General features: G+C 37.0%; 1 protein-coding gene across 1 annotated transcript in view; it reads left to right on the top strand.

Moving 5' to 3' along the window:
* si:ch211-158d24.2 (multiple epidermal growth factor-like domains protein 9) overlaps nucleotides 1-14,980 on the top strand; it is a 57,092-nt gene extending 42,112 nt beyond the window's left edge. The window contains exons 5-6 of the mRNA XM_051669984.1: nucleotides 7,968-8,237; nucleotides 12,827-14,980. Coding sequence (XP_051525944.1) covers nucleotides 7,968-8,237; nucleotides 12,827-13,317 — 761 coding nt within the window. The 3' untranslated portion in view covers nucleotides 13,318-14,980. The remainder of the gene's footprint in view (nucleotides 1-7,967; nucleotides 8,238-12,826) is intronic.
* Nucleotides 14,981-18,345: the final 3,365 nt, after the last annotated feature.

Genomic DNA, 18,345 nt, shown 5'->3' with positions numbered 1-18,345 from the left:
TCATGGTGTCAACAAAGGTTACAATAATGTTCTTTGCCTCAAGAGACTATTCCCATCATTGTTAAAATGAAATGGGCCTAAAAAGATATCTCCAGTCTACAATTCATTATATAAGAGACCTGACTTTTTTCCAGTTACCTATAGTTTCAAAGCATTTGGCTGAGTTGTCTGCAAGTTAGCAGGTGAGAGTTGTGCATTCCTTCATGAATTTATATGTGACCTGGGGTTTAAGTCACAGCTAAAAATGTGTATGGCATGGAAGAGCCATCTCAGCTTCCTGTCCATTGGTCCCCACTGCATGGCAACAGTCATGGTGATGTGGCTTTGGGTTGTCAGTTTACATTTATGGCCAGTGGAGCCTGAGGTGGAAAGACAGTGTGTGAGGGGAGAGAGAGAGAGAGAGAGAGAGAGAGAGAGAGGGCACTGAAAGTTCAGATGTGTTATATAAGTGTACTCAGTTTTTCCCTGTAGCTTATAATATTAAATAAGTCAAATATGAGATTATAAACACTGTACCATGGCCGCAAAAAAGTAGTTGGACACTTAAAAATGCTGTAAAAGAATGTCAGCTATTCTCAAACTTCCACCAGAGTAGTGCAACAGTCGGGTTCCGTAAGTAAAAATCCCATTATTTTACCCATCCCATATCAAACTACATATATATATTTTTTATATCTGAATATTTTGCAATAAATGTATAATAAACATATTGCTTTTATACGAACAATCAACTTTAAATTAGTAGTTTCAGATTTTTTCCATTGTTTTAAATTCGATTACATCATTCGCAATCCTACATGGCATTGTAGTTCATCTCCTCATTAAAGACGTTAAGTACACATTCTTGTACCTTTTGTCTTTATGTCCAATTTTTAAATACTTTTTTTGTGCTTCAAATCAAAATTTGTAATGCTGTGATTCACCTCAGAGCTGGTTGGTTTGGTTTATGGCTTAGACCTCTTTAATAAAGAATTTCATGGAATCCTTATGGAAAAAAGTAAATGTGAAAAATACTTCCGGAACCAAGTTGTCTAAAAAAACGGGTGCATGAGCACTGTTGTGCACTATTAGCAACTGTGCTCTTATGGAAAGAAATCGATACTTTTTTTCACTAAAGTGGCATTCAACTGATCACAATGTATAGTCAGGACATTAATAACATGAAAAATTACTATTACAATTAAAAAAAAAAAATTCAGAACTTCTTAAACTACTTCAAAGAGTTCTCATCAAAAAATCCTCCACGTGCAGTAATGACAGTTTTTCAGATTCTTGGCATTCCAGCTGTCAGTTTGTCCAGATACTCAGGTGACATTTCACCCCACACTTCCTGTAGCACTTGCCATAGATGTGGCTGTCCTGTCGGGCACTTATCACGCAACTTACAGTCTAGCTGATCCCACAAATGCTCAATGGGGTTAAGATCCCTAGATTCTCAAGATGGCGCCGAGTATGGCTGCTGCGTTGCGAGCTCCGACCCAATGTTGCAATTATTTGTATAATGTGTTGTGTATAATTATGTGTATATTAGATATGTAAATTGTGTTGTGTAAATCTGATGTTTATTGTAAATTGGTATTTCTCATCACTGTCATGACTGCTATGTTGCTCGGAACAGCACCCAAGACTTTCACCCACTGTTGCACTTGTGTATATGGTTGAGTGACAATAAAGGGATTTGATTTGATTTGAGATCCATAACACTCTTTTCCAATTATCTGTTGTCCAATGTCTGTTTCTTTGCCCACTCTAACCTTTACTTTTTGTTTTTCTGTTTCAAAAGTGGCTTTATCTTTGCAATTCTTCCCACAAGGCCTGCACCTCTGAGTCTTCTCTTTACTGTTGTACATGAAACTGGTGTTGAGCATGTAGAATTCAATGAAGCTGTCAACTGAGGACATGTGAGGCATCTATTTCTCAAACTAAAGACTCTGATGTACTTATCCTCTTGTTTAGTTGTACATCTGGTACATCATGATTGACTGACGAGTTTCTAGATAAAGCCATTTCTTTTTTGCCATTTTTGACCTAATATTAACCTTAAGACATGCCAGTCTATTGCATACAGTGGCAACTCAAAAACAAACAAACACAAAGACAATGTTAAGCTTCATTTAATGAACCAAATAACTTTCAGCTGTGTTTGATATAATGGCAAGTGATTTTCTAGGACCAAATTAGCAATTTAGCATGATTACTCAAGGATAAGGTGTTGGAGTGATGGCTGTTGTAAATGGGGCCTGTCTAGATTTGATCAAAAATGACATTTTTCAAATAGTGATGGTGCTGTTTTTTATATCAGTAATGTCCTGACTATACTTTGTGATCAGCTGAATGCCACTTTGGTGAATTAAAGTACCAATTTCCTTCCGAAACAGCAAAATCTGTACATTATTCCAAACTTTTAGCTGCCAGTGTATGTATGTATATATACTTTAGCTTTAGTGTGTCAATAGGAAATATAAATGTTATATTCTCCCAAATATTATTTTTGCAAATAGAAAAGATTAGAATAGAAGAACAGGAAGACCTGCAACAGATGTCATGGCCCCCACAAATCCCCCCACTGAACATCGTGTCAGTCTGAGATTACATAAAGACAGAAGCAATTGAGGCGGTCTAAATAGATAGAAGAACTGTGGCAAATTCTCCAAGAAGCTTGGAACATCCTATCTCCCAACAACCAAGAAAAACTGTGTCCAGGTGTACCTAGGAGAATTAGTGCTGTTTTAAAGGCAAAGGTGGTCACACCGAATATTGATTTAGCTTTTTATGTTTACTGCACTTTGTACGATATTAAGTGATAAATGAAAACTATTTATGTCATTAATTTTGAAGACATCCTCACTAAGTGCCTAAAACGTTTGCACAGTACTGTATATATATATATATATATTCTTTAACTTTTTAAATAACTTTTAAAGTTATGTATTAAAATTATTAATTATCTTTAACAAAATGTTATCATATATTATCATATTTTATCAACTTTGTACACAAAACACCGTAACATGACTGAGAGCAACTTGCAGAAAATCACATATTCAGTCAACCCCTCTGAATTAATTAATTCATTAAGTTCATTCACTGAAGGATTTGTCAAACTGATTCAAAATGAGAACTCGTGAGCTGGTGAATCACTATTTTAAAAGTACCGGCTCATAAGAGTCATTTAGTCGGACTGATCGGACGAAACCAATCACTGTTTGTTTTTGAGTACAGCCAGCGAACACAACACAATAGAAAGCCTGCTGTTTTGGTGTCATTTCACGGTGCATGCTTTTTTATGTCACCACATTCAATTTAGACTGCAATATCATAACTTGGATCAAATATAATTTTGATGCTGGTAGTTCAGCGGTGGAGCAAAGGAAAATTGGAGCAGGAAAATAGAAAGATGCAGTGGTGTCTCAGGGTCATTATTTAGTGTGGGGCACAAACAATCACTTAACAATCAATTATTTGACTGATCTTTTTGAAACATTGATGAATAATTCAAAATTCTGTCTGTCAATTTGACAGATAAAAAAGAAACAAGACATTTTTTTTAACCTAGTGCATCAGTTTTGACTTCACTCTTTGTCCCTCACATTCCCACTGTACATGTGTCCTGTTTATTCCCTGGTATTAATATGCGTATTTGATGCGTATTAACTGGCACCATCATCATTTACACCTTGTATTGTGCGTCTCTTTTGTGTTTAGATTTTGAGTAGAGGGTTTCTGATTTCATGACTGCATACATCAGTCATTACTTCAGTGTGTTAATGTATGATAATAAAGTGCAAACTGCATAATAACAAAAAGAAAACACAAAAAAGCAGCACATCATTTCAGCCAATTATGCATGCATTTAATATGTGCAAATATCATGTTTAAAGCAGAATTGTCCATTATTTTAGTCGAGTAACTGTGTTAACTGAGCTTCACAGATGTGCTTCTCATGCTACACTTTATGTTCACATCAGGGTCTATGAAGTTCTGTGAACTTGTGCATGTGTGTATGTGCTATGACCGGCAAAGTTTAAAAACCTCGTTTTAGTGCAGCAGTTGATTGACAGGTAGAAGTTTCACACTAGAACTCATTGGTTTCACCGGACTCAAACAAGGGGAGTCCAAAAAATCTATCATAAAAGCCTATCTACTGTCATGTGTGTGCCATTATAATAGATGATATGCCCCTCAATGCCCTAGTACTTATAAAATGAAAGCAAGTATGACTTATAAAAATAGACCATGACAGAAATTTTACAGAGAGTGAAGAATAAAGACATTTTTTTGGGCAACCTCTGAACATGATGCCACACAAACATCCCTAAAAATGTAATCTCAGCACAAAACATCACTAAGAGATGTACATCCACGTCAAAAAGCTCAAGTGACTGTGAAAGTAAACCACAAATAGGCAAATCGTCAAAGGTTGTGCATATTATCTCACTAACTCGAATGAACAGCATAACAAAACTAATCAAAACGACAGACTCCCAATATTTAGCAGTCATTGATATCTAATACAAACCAATGTATGAACAACACCTCAATGCAATGGCATACAATTCAATGAAATTATGCTTAACTAATCCAACCAACAGCATATTTGGAAAAAAAAATATCTTTGAAACTTATCAATGAAGTTCACTACGCAGGTCTACTCTGCACCCGTTAACTTCCGATGCTCATGTCAACAGCTGACATAAATATGATCAAAGCTTTTGATTGGCTCAGGGGCAAAGGCAAACTAGCCCCTTGAACTAGCCCACCAGCCACAGTGGCCGTGAATTCCCAGTTTCACCAGCCACTTTGGTTATTCATAAAGGTATATAAAACACCACTTCTGAAGCTGTAGTGAATTATGATGACACACGTCAATTCATTAATGTCACTGCATATCATTTGCTTTGTATGATTGTGTATTCAGCCACAAATGTTTGTAATTAAGGATTGTTGCATTCTCAATGCGTGTAAATGCGAACTGCTCCATGGAAATCAAACAAACTAAACTCAGAGTACCTTCTGAGATGGTCTGAGATCATTTGCATTGTTCTGCACTATTCTTGCAGTTGCAAACTATTTTAAGATGACTGAAACAGCAGAAACAGTGACACTCTGCATGCGCATGTTCCATGAGAAGCGCTGCGCTTATGGGCGACAGAGCGCCTCTGAATACACAGCGAATCAGATACGTGCATCGTCTGTTCTTCAAAATATAATCAAGTGTGTTTCTTTAAACGCGTGTCTTTTTGTCTGACAGCATTTCTTGTCACATCACTCCAAGATTTTTATAAGTCGCCAACCAGAGGAAACCAAGGTAAAGACTGTTTCAGGTTGGTTATTCGATGGGTATTTGCCTGTAGTTTTACTTAAGTCCACCAACAGCAGTTAGGGACCGTCAACATAGTGACAAATCACATTTTTCAAATTTCGATAACTTTCAAAACTGGTTCTAGCTGACCCAATGGAAGAGACACATATTGCACACACTTGTTTTTTGTAGATTTACTAATTTGCACTATTTTAAATTATTTATTAAAGTTTGTTAATTTCAGCTCCTTGGTCATGTTACTGACAACCGTCTAACTACTTTGAGAACATTCACTCACTAGCCTTAAATATTGCACACCCTTTTGTTTGTCCATTTTCATCTCAGGTGATTTTAATAGAATTTTTTGAAATTAAGAATTTCAATAGCTCCTTGGTCATGTAACCTACTGACCCCAAACAAGGGCCAGAATGTTCCACTGACTACCCTTCTATATTGCACACCCTTTAGTTTGTCCATTTTCATCTCACATGGTTTTATATGAATTTGTTTAACTTTCTAATTTCAATAGCACCTTGGCCATGTGACCTTCAGACGGCAACCAAGGTTCAAAATGGCCATTGACTACCCTTCTATATTGCAGACCTGTTAGTTTGTCCATTTTCATCTCACATGATTTTACATGAATTTTATAACTTTCTAATTTCAATAGCTCCTTGGTCATGTGACCCACTGACCTCAAACTAGGGTCAGAATATCCACTGAAAAAATTTATGTGAAATCTTCATGAGATGAAAATGGACAAACTAAAGTGTGTGCAATATAGAAGGGTAGTCAGTGGACATTTTGAACCTTGGTTGACATCAGTAGGTCACAAAACATTTTTAACTTTAAATTGGCACTTCCATCCTGGGCTCTGATGCTGTTTGAAATGGCCACTCTCTCGCGTGAAATTCGTTCTTCTGTTTTAAATAAGCAGATTCTTGCGTGAACTTGCGTCACGTAACAGCTACGTGATGTGTCAACTGCTGGCAGGAAGCGCTTTTTTAGAAGTTAATAACGTTTTAATTATCGATTTATTTTTTACACAAACGTATAAATTTGCTTCAGAAGACATTCATTGATTGACTGCAGTTGTATGGATTACTTTTATGCTGCCTAAATGTGACTTTTGGACCGTCAAAGTGCTGGCACCTGTGTACTTCCATTATTAGGACCTGACAGAGCTCTATCATCTTTTAAAAATCTTAATTTGTGTTCTGCTGAAGAAAGAAAGTCACACACATCTGGGATGGCATCAGGTGTAAGTGAATAATGAGAGAATTTTCATTTTTAGGTGAACTATTTCTTTAAAATAGGCTATATCTACCTCGGACAGATTGACGAATTTGCATGCTCCGGTAGGAAAGCTCCGCAAAAACCACTTGAGGGGTGACATGATGTTCTGGGTACACATGTTGTCAACACTCTTAGAGTGGTTCGGGTCAGTTTTTCAAGTAGGACTTTGTGTTTGGATTTGTAATTTATGAAAAAATATACAGGACTTCCGAACTTGTGTCGCCCATGAGTTAGGGGTCGTTCACACCAAACACGTTTTGCGTGCGTCTGTGAACGTCCTTGACTGCTGCACTGTGTCTCGCTGTTTCTTCAGTGTTTCACGCAGGACTGGCACATTTTAGATAGTGTCAAGTTAAAAATAACTTCAACCTGCATTCTGTTTCATTCTTTGTGCTGCGTCTAGATTTGTTTTAGCGCAGGTGCCACAAAGATGTTGTGACTGCAAAGATGTGACTGTTACAATGTTTAACATTATTCCAGACTATTCTGATTTGAGTATGACTTTCACTGGGCTGTGGCAAGACAGAAGGTGGGCTGTGGAGGGAGATCTGGTTTAGTCAGCTGGTGGAAGGGGTTGCCCTGGCAACAGCGGCCATTGAGAAAACAGAGCAGCGTTGAGGTATCATGACTATTGAACTGCAGAGGGGTTAATGTTACTGCGTTTGTGTGTGAAAGAGTTTCACTGTCATTCTGTTTTTATTGTTTTATTATATGAAACCTTGTGGTAGGCGGTTGTGGGTCAGAGAGTAAGATAAGTAAATCAGGTCAGATTGCTAATCAAGTTCAGTCATTCAAACATCCTGCTAACTGTGTTTCTTTCCTTTCATGAATATTTCAGGGCTGACCACAGCTAGATTCCATGTGTGTGTGTTTGTTGAATACCCAATGTGTTTTTATCTTAGCTTCTCAATATTTTACAGAGTACCACTGTACCATGTAATATGAAAATAATACATATTTTTCAGTACAATGATCTATCTATCTATCTGTCTACCTATCTATCTGTCTATCTATCTATCTATCTATCTATCTATCTATCTATCTATCTATCTATCTGTCTAATGTACTGTATATATTCCTATGAATATAATCATTCAGTACCTGCAATACTACTTTGTGTACCTTCCACTCAATTTTAATGTTGTGGCGCCACCGTGTGGTTGGATTTAAAACTACACTAAGGTGATTCAAGTATTAGAAAGAGAACTAAAGGCTGTGCATATATTAGAGAACAATAAAACATTACTGTGGTGTGTTCTCCAGAAAGAAACCATGAATACTAAGTCACTGATTTGCTGTGTTTGCACATGTATGTAATTTTTTCACTCAACTCTTATTGTTATATGGGTGTGTGACATCTTGTTAACAGATTCTAGCAGGCGGCCTGTATGTGACAAATGTAAGCCTGGCTTCTCTGGCCCGACATGCGATGTGTGTATAGATGGTCTCTTCAAATCGTCAGGTGTGTGTGTGCCCTGCAACTGTAACGGGAATGCGGACCCTCGCTCCAGGCCTCAAATATGCCACCCCGAGACCGGGCACTGCCACCGTTGCATCAACCACACATCGGGCGTACACTGTGAGATCTGCACCCGTGGCTACATAGGGGATGCCCCCTCCCACAACTGCACCATAAGAGGTACAAAAACTGTCCATATAATTTGTGAGAAACATGGGAAGGTACAAACAAGCAGTCATCTATTCTGCCCTACAAAGGCAAAATGCTGTAACTGCACTAACAGTGAAAATGAGGAAAATATCTTTCAAGTATTTTTTGTCCAGCCAAATGTGGATTATACAAAAGTCTCACTCACATTTTCTTTGAATCTGATTATAGTTGAGTCAAATCGGTCTGTTACAGAACAGATCATTGTCAAAGAGACCCAATTTCAGTCAAAAGTTAGTTTTGACTAAATGTGTTGTTACTGCGTTTGTCTTTACAGGGCGTAATTTTACAGTGCAGACTTGTGAAAATTGTCATACATGTCCACTCTGCTGCTTATTCTGGCCAAAAAATGTCCATGTAGATTAGCAGAGACCATCTGACTTACAGCAATTAACCACAGATTGTTTTTTGTTTTTTCATGTGCCATTTTAGTTGTGGCTTAATTTGAAATCAGTGATACCACAATAGTCAAGTGTGGACAAAAATCACAATAGGGTCATTGACAAATAAGTTTTGTTTGAGATGATAGAAATTAGACATATTTAAAAAAAAATCTAGTTAAAAACACGTGCCAGGTCTGGAGAAATGTAATCTTTGTGTCTATATTGGTCACATGGATTTTTGAAAAACATTTTAACATTTAAAAAAATAAAAAATAAAATAAAAATAAAATCATAATTTTAAGTGGTTACCATCAAGAAAAAAGGTGTTATAATACTTTTCTTGCACCTTGAATAAATGAGTGTACACAATGTAATCGATAAATAAAAAATACTTTAGGAAAATAACAAATATAGAATATCTGAGTCATAAATATCAATACGTTTTCTTAGGGTTACTCATCTGACCTGAACAAAATGTGCCTTTTCTCATGACAACAGAACAGCAACCTGCATGTTGGTTACACAAATGTTGTAACCAATATACTGTTAATTAATATACTGTAATACACCAATAAAATACCATATTTGAAATCAAAATAATTTTATTGTAAAACTTTGCATTTTAAAAAATAAAAATAATAAAAGATTATTCCAAACAACACATTTCTTTTTTGAAGAATTGTATCTTTTAATGAGATTTATTTTCATCCAGACGATTACACCACTTTTCTTTTTTTTTTTTTTTAATTTTTCACTTTTTTTTTACTCTTAACCGCCTAAAAAAACTATCAAAATCACTTTGAGTTCAAAAATTTAAAACATGTTAATCATATTAGAGGTGCATTCAAATATTTGTTTTGTGTGAAATAGTTTTTATTTTATTTATTTATTTTTTTTTAATGTATTTTTAAATAGTTTAATAGATCCAGACAAAAAAGTAATTTATCATTCACCCAATAATCCAATAGTCATTTTCCACAAATTATTTAACAGAAAACACTGAAGAAATTTGTAGAAATGTGGGTAGAGTTTTTTGTGCAATATGCATCAGCTGGTCAGTGAACGGACTGTGGACGGTCCGTGTGGGAGACAAATGGCAATTTAAAATCACCATTAACAACTAGAGATGTGAGAACATGGTGGTGATGAAATGACATGTGCCACAACATTGTTTATCAATACAAACTCATAATGGGGTCATTTCAATGGTTTGTGAGTGCATTTGTTGTAGTAGTTGCTAGGATCCTTGCTTGGGTCATTGACTTAATGAGTCATGAAAAATGAATGCAAGCTTCGGTGTAGATTTCATTCATTAATAATTAAATAATTTGCTAATTATTTCATTGCACCACTCTGACTTTCACCATACTGAGGATAAAGATTATAAGCGTAGACATATATTTTCAGGGAAAGGGCACCTGCTCTTATGGCAATAAACAGAAAATAACAGTATGGGAAATTCTTAACTGTACCTTTGGAATAGTTGATTCCTCTATATGTAGGTATAGTACCTCTGCAAAAGTGAACTCTGTACTCAATGAAACACCATATTTCACATATTTCTGTATTATGCCTAACATTAGGCTACATACTGTTGATAGATACATACTTCTTTCTTTTTACCCTTGTTATCATCATCATCATCATCATCATTTTATTCCTTTATTCTAATGTTCTTTTCACTTTATTTTTGTTTCTATTATGTTTCTTTTTTTAAATGAATATTCCAGGTTCAACAAGTTGAGCTCTATCGACAGGATTTGTGACAAAGTTTATTACCACATTTAATTTCGACTTGTTAATTAATTTCTTTAAAAAAAAAAGCAAAAATCAGCAGGGCCTGGGTAGCTCAGCGAGTAAAGACGCTGGAGTCGCAAGTTGGAATCCAGGGTGTGCTGAGTGACTCCAGCCAGGTCTCCTCAGCAACCAAATTGGCCCGGTTGCTAGGGAGGGTAGAGTCACATGAGGTAACCTCCTCCTGGTCGCTATAATGTGGTTCGCTCTTGGTGGGGCACGTGAGTTGTGCGTGGATGCCGCAGAGAATAGTGTGAAGCTTCCACATGCGCTATGTCTCCACGGTAACGTGCTCAACAAGCCTCGTGATAAGATGTGTGGATTGATGGTCTCAGACGTGGAGGCAACTGAGATTCGTCCTCCGCACCCAGATTGAGGCGAGTCACTACGCCACCATGAGGACTTAAAGCGCATTGAGAATTGGGCATTCCAAATTGGGGAGGAAAAAAAAAAAAAAGGGAATTCTGGGATACAGTGAGGCACTTAAATCGTTGAAACAAGGCTATTTCGGAAACCATTGAGGTCACTGTGCCCCCCCACCAACTAGAAATATCGCCTAGGGTGTCGAATTGGTCAGAAATTGGACTTTGTTAAAATACTCACTGTTTCAGCCACAAAAAGACTTAAACAATATGTGTGTTAACATGATTTTAGTGTGATAAAATTGCTTACCAACCTTTTCTTTGTAAAGTTATATAAAATTTTTGCCATGACGATGTAACACCGTAAACCCTAAAATGACCGTAAAAACGATTTAAACAACTTTACAGCTCAAATATTACATAAGTTTCAACAGAAGAATTAATATAAATGCTTTTATAAAATTTTAAGTCCCATTCACTTCAATTGTAAGTGCCTCACTGTTATATAGATTTTTGCTTTTTTTTAAAAAAAGGAGGGACGAGATTAAATTATTTTTGTGGTCATCAACATAATAAAATGAAATAACAAAATTATTTCACTGCTTATGCACCACATGTACTGTATATAAATGACAAATAAATGACTTTGACATATTTCATTAACCGCTTGTGGGAAATTGCAGTATAATGGTAGACACAATATACACAAAGTTATACAGTATATTGCAAAATTTTGGTTCATTTGCAGATCCCCTTGACACTTTAAATTGCATTATATCTGCCATGCATATGTTAAAGACCCCAAGAAATCAACATTGGAATTTTGTGGCATTTAGTGCAAGTCTTTTATCTTTGAGGTCATCTATATGCTAGTGTACTCTTAAAAGTTGACAAAAACTTTTTGACAAAACTTTTAGCAATATACACATTTTAAATGAACAGTCTTTCTCTTCCTGGAAAACATACCAAAAATATTGATGATGTTTGTGGCACTACAATTTTTTCCAATCAAATGCTTTCTAGAATGTGCTTCACCTTAATACCACCTGGCACTGACTAGTAAATCATGGTTCATGGCTGTAATGTAACTATGGACCCTTTTCACATTTCCGGGTTTGGAACACAGAAGCAAACTACTGTATAGCGGGATAAACTTCTATAGCAGTGAAAAGGAGACCACAGCTAATATTATTTTTCCATTCAGGTTTGATCCGACAGCAAAACAAAAAATCTACTTTTACATTTCCATGACTTTCAAAAAGAGGAAAACAACAGAGTGGTGGATAATGGAAGACAAAAGAGAGAAAGATGCCAAATTTATTGTCAGTCCTTCAGCAGCTTTATTTGTAAACCTATCACGGTAGTGCTGACTGTTTTTTTTGTTTTTGTTTTGTATTTTATTTATGCCAGGGTAATGCAAGGAACATCTCTCTCTCTCTCTCTCTCTCTCTCTCTCTCTCTCTCTCTCTCTCTCTCTCTCTCAGCTGTGAGAATCCTCCCAACTCAAGACATCAGGACCTCCACTGCCCAAATATTCAAAGAATATTGTTATAAATTCAAAATTAATTAAAACATAAAAAAGTTTGCAAGAGTCATCAAGGGATTTCATTGGGTCTTGAATAAAATTTAAGTGACATTACAAGGCACAAACTGCATTACTAAATACACTGAGAAAACATCAGGTGACCGAAAACATGCTTCATTGGTAACATTGGGTAAAGTCAAAAATGACATTAAACATGACAGAATCAACCTGAAAACATTAGGTTACACATTAGGTCAAATAGAAATATTTCCTTAAGGTACAGTGATTTGCAGGTTACCACTTTTTATAGTGTATGGGTATGTTGTACATGTAGCCCATGAATTGGGTTTTATCAATATTTGCACTATTTTTACCTCAATGTGGAGTTAATCTTTTCTGCAGTTTTATCATTTGTTATCTCTGCAAATCCACTAACCATTTTAATAATTTACTCTCTTTCTCTCTCTCTCTCTCTCTTTCTCTCTCTCTCTCTCTCAGCTGTGAGAATCCTCCCAACTCAAGACATCAAGTCCTCCACTGCTGAAATCCCCAAATCCACACGTCCTATTCCTTCTACACCTCCATTCCGCCTCCCCACTTCCTCTTCCCCCACCACCACCACCCACCCCAGCCTCCCGACCCTGCAGTCTGGCACTGGAGACTCCGCAGGACACAACAGCACAGCCTCTGCCCTAACTGTGGTGTCCTGGACGCAGTTTAACATCATCATTCTCGCTGTCATCATCGTCATCGTCGTCCTCCTCATGGGCTTCGTCGGGGGCGTGTATACGTATCGTGAGTATCGGAATCGAAAACTGAATGCCCCGTTTTGGACCATTGAGCTTAAGGAAGATAACATCAGCTTCAGCAGCTACCACGACAGCATCCCGCATGCTGACCCTAACGGACTATTAGAGGAGGAGCCATGCGTGGTCGCAGCCAATGGGCAGTTAGCACTGGCCACTGCCGCCAACATGTACAAAGCGTGAAATAGTTGGTATGATTATATCTGCTCTTAAATACGATGATTAGGGAAAGAAGGTAGCCTTGCTCTGGGAGCCAAAGCTAACTTCTTTATTTATTTCTACATACTATTTGGCTCCCTGTAAGGTCCCATTGCTTCCTGTGTGATATCCTCATGCAACCTGATCTTAAAAAACATATTTCTTGTACCATTTGGAGATTGGAGAGGTCTCTATTAAATTCAAGACAAGCCATTAACATATTACTTTATGGTAGCCCTTAAACACACAAAAAATTAATCATTTGCCAGAACATTATGTGCTGCCTCTTAAATGAGCCTCTAAGGGTTGTGTGTCTGAGTTAGAAAAGACAGAGGCAATGAAAGAGGCAATGAATTTAAGAGACCTTTGGACCAACACAGCAAGATAATGACACCTAATACTACTGTCTGTATAGAAAGCTCACATGTTTTTGAGACAATTACTCTACTTTTAAAAGCAGACAGGGATACGTATGGAACAGAGGACAATTACATACGATTTTTACACATCCATACAGCTTTGCTCAGAAAAGAATGGAACTTACATGTTCAAAATGAACAAGACTTTTGTAAAAGACACCAAGACTGCAAATCAGGTGATATTTGTTAGGGAGGAAACTTCTGACCCTGCAAAGCATCTGTCTTTGAATGAGACTATTTCATACACACATCAAAGGCCATGCTTTGGATTTCTATGGAATGCAGTCTTTGTAATACAGCGTCCCGTTTCTTGCCACGATAAGAGGAAATTCCTGTTACAGATTGGTACCAAACCAAACATGCTACATAACAGACATACCTGGGCTACTGGTAACACTCGCACCTGTTTCAGCCTTATTGTGTTTGTGTGCATGTGAGTGGGTGTTTATGTGTGTGTGGGAGAGACAGTGTTGAGTGTGGAGACAGTTTCAGTTCTAACTGTGTAGAGCTGGATTCTACACAGGAATGTACAAGCCTTTGTGAGCATGGATAGATTCTGCTGCATAGTTTCGCAAATATAAATGTTTGACACAATATTGTAGACACGAAAGCCATGTAAGCGTAAAAAGACACAGGATGTGTGTATTCAGACTTTTAGAAGACATTGTGAAGGAGAGACTGTGTTTGGGAACCTATAAGGTACAGCAGTGGACACAATGTGTTTTTTCCCCCTCCATTTGTCTACAAGGACCCTTTTAAATGTGATTCAGGATCATTTTGATGATTTGGACAAAGGACTGGTCTTTTGTATTGAATTATTACATTTTTTTTTTTTTATTATTATTATTCTAGTTGATCATGTTGACTACTATTTATTTATCCTTTGTGTTTTGTCTCTGTGTTCTTATTTTATTGCTGTTTTGTACAGTGTACCATACTGAATGCAAACTCTGTAGGCCGAGTTGTGAGCACAACCTCAATGACAAGACATGTTGGTAGTCTTATTTTCTCCTCTGATTTTCTTTCTATTTATTAAGTCAGGTTAAACATTAATAACTCACTGTATATGGGATGTCAGTGGAAAATACTGTATTTTCTCAGTCCTGAGTGGTCAAATGACAAATTAAATTAAAGGATTACTGAATCAAAGTACATGCAGACATGAGACAGTATATCAAGACTTTTAGATTGAATGAGAGTGAATGGAGTACTTTAACAGACAGTTTGCAATTCAGTAGAACAGTAATTTGAAATGTTTTAAACACATTAATATTTTTAATCACATATGTCTTAGAGGAATAGTTCACCCCAAAATGAAAATTCTCTCATAATTTACTCACCCTCATGCCATCCCAGATATATATGACTTTCTTTCTTCTGCAGAACACAAACAAAGATTTTCTTGAAGAATATCTCAGTTCTGTAGGTCCATACAATGCAAGTGAATGGTGGAAGCTCCAAGAAGCACATAATAGCAGCATAAAACTAATCCATAGGATTCCAGTGGTTAAAGCAATGTCTTTTGAAGTGATCCAATCGGTTTTGTGTGAGAACGGAACCAAAATGTAACTAATTTTTCACTATAAATGTTGACATCAGCTGTGATTTCAAGCATGATTACACTTCCTGGTGCCATCTAGCACTCTGCGCAAGCGTCAAGCACTAGGAAGTGTAATCGAGCTTGAAATCATGATCTTGCCAAGAGACTGCAATGGCAGGATGTACAGTAAAAAATGAGTTACATTTTGGTCTGTCCTCACCCAAAACCAATTAGATCGCTTCAGCAGACATGGATTAATCCACTGGAATCGGATGGATTACTTTATGCTGCCTTTATGTGCTTTTTGGAGCTTCAAAGCTTTGGTCAACATTCACTTGCTTTGTATGGACCTACAGAGCTGAGATATTCTTCTAAATATCTTTTTTGTGTGTTCTGCAGAAGAAAAATCTCACACATCTGGGATGGCATGAGAGTGAGTAAATGATGAGAGAATTTTCATTTTTGGGTGAACCATTCCTTTAAAGAAAAATCTCCAACTGTAACTAAAGCAAATCAGTTAGACGAGTGGTTCTCAACTATTAGGTCGCAAGTCTGTTCTGATAAGGTGGCAGACAACAGGGAAAAACAATGCTAAATGTCAATATTAAAATGATAAACATATAATTGTAAAATTATATGAGAAACAATTTTGGTACTGTGTTGTGTTCGCCATTTGATGTCCAGTGTAAAATCTGGGTCCTGAAGTAAAACCAGTGAAGAAGCACTGAATTAAACTACATAAAATATGTTATACCTCCGATGAGACTTGTAGATCGACTGGCTGCTGTGCGTGTTTCTCAGGTTTCACTGTACCTTTAAAAAAGCTCCTAGGAATAGAAACCTTAAGGCATCTGAATTTATGATGAACAGAAAAAAAAAGTAAATCTGTAGTAAATCACGATAGTCTTTGATGCTGAAGGGTGTAGCTCAGTTCAGCTCAGTGGCCGAGGCAAGAATAATTGTGACCCAACCCTTCACTCTCCAGAGAGCTGCTGGCAGACTTCCAGACCAACACCGATCAGCCACAACATTAAAACCACCTGCCTAATATTGTGTAGGTCCCCCTCGGTGTATATATATATATATATATATATAATTTTTTTAATTGTTCATTTTATCTTACAACAAAATCTCTACATAACGATTTTGCTGTAAAAACCATTTATGAGGTCAAATTAACCCAGCATATGGTCAATATTAGCTGACATGTTGGGTTAAATGTGTAACCCAACTTTGCTGGGTTAGTTTAAACCAGTGGTTCCCAACCCTGTTTCTGGAGGCCCCCCAGCACTGCACATTTTGTACATCTCCCTTATCTGACACACCCAGTTCAGGTCGTGGTGTTTCTACTGTCAAGCTAATGAGTTGAATCAGGTGTTTTTGATTAAGGAAATAACCAAAATGTGTACTGTTGGGGGAGCCCCCAGGAACAGGGTTGGGAACCACTGATTTAACACAATGTGTGTTCTGATGACATCATATCAGTGAAGCCACTGCGCCGCCATATTGCTATGCCCAAACATTCTAATGTCCGTATTGACTCATTTCAGTGAACAAACATTAATCATTCAATTACCGATTTTATATCTGAAATCTGCATGTACATTCCTGCAATGCAGACATCCTACACTTGTAATTATTTATTTATTTAATGACAGGAAGTTTTCCTCTTTCTTGAAAGCCAGAGCATGTTATGTATATCTATATCAAACAGTATCCACCTCTATCAAACTTCATCAGCAAACAGATCAGCTGAAAGTTCACTGAAACTGGGGTAAGATACAAACAGACATTTTTAGACTTATTTATTGTATATATTTATTGTATATTTTTAGACTTATATGTTCAGAGTTACTTGTTTTATGTTGACTTATGACTTTTTCTCACAGTCAGTTGAGCGCACGCTCTCTCTCTCTATCTATCACACATGCAGTGCCTTAGGGAGACGCAAAGCAAAGCTGGCTAAAATTAAACTGATATGCTAAATTAAAATGGCAAACTAACATGTAATTTATGACATGTATGACTACAGTGAACACTTCAATATGAAAACAGGAAAATCCTAGGCATTTTAGACAAATTAAAAATCCCAGTTTTACTTTTTTAAGGACCCTCTGAGGCAAACAGACATGTTGTCACCCCAAAACAAGCAAATATTACAGCTTTTCATACTTGCATTACAACTTGTGGATAGTTTTGCCACTTCCTTTGGTGATTGTTGTGCTGTACTGAACTGATAGACTGAACACCCGGGCAGGTGAATGCTCTGACATCGCGATCCACGTACTATATCTTCTCCCTTGTAATGAATATTATCCATAACAGCTAATTAAACATTAAACATGATTGTCACTAAAGGGTGAAATGCAACTGTCGTATCCGCAGGTCAGAGACGGTGAAATGGGGGTTGAGAGGTTGGGCATATTAAGATGGCCGTTCGAACACTTCCGGCGACTTCAAAACCTGCTGGCAGTTTATGTTGTGTCAGCGATCCAGTTCTATATATATACAGGTGCATCTCAATAAATTAGAATGTCGTGGAAAAGCTCATTTATTTCAGTAATTCAACTCAAATTGTGAAACTCGTGTATTAAATAAATTCAATGCACACAGACTGAAGAAGTTTAAGTCTTTGGTTCTTTTAATTGTGATGATTTTGGCTCACATTTAACAAAAACCCACCAATTCACTATCTCAAAAAATTAGAATACATCATAAGACCAATACAAAAAAACATTTTTAGTGAATTGTTGGCCTTCTGGAAAGTATGTTCATTTACTGTATATGTACTCAATACTTGGTAGGGGCTACTTTTTGCTTTAATTACTGCCTCAATTCAGCGTGGCATGGAGGTGATCAGTTTGTGGCACTGTTGAGGTGGTATGGAAGCCCAGGTTTCTTTGACAGTGGCCTTCAGCTCATCTGCATTTTTTGGTCTCTTGTTTCTCATTTTCCTCTTGACAATACCCCATAGATTCTCTATGGGGTTCAGGTCTGGTGAGTTTGCTGGCCAGTCAAGCACACCAACACCATGGTCATTTAACCAACTTTTGG

Source organism: Myxocyprinus asiaticus, chromosome 33 (assembly GCF_019703515.2).
Source record: "Myxocyprinus asiaticus isolate MX2 ecotype Aquarium Trade chromosome 33, UBuf_Myxa_2, whole genome shotgun sequence".
In the NCBI taxonomy this organism is placed as follows: Eukaryota; Metazoa; Chordata; class Actinopteri; order Cypriniformes; family Catostomidae; genus Myxocyprinus; species Myxocyprinus asiaticus.
The sequence above is the reverse complement of the archived record's forward strand: the minus strand, read 5'-3'. Positions and strand labels throughout refer to the sequence as shown.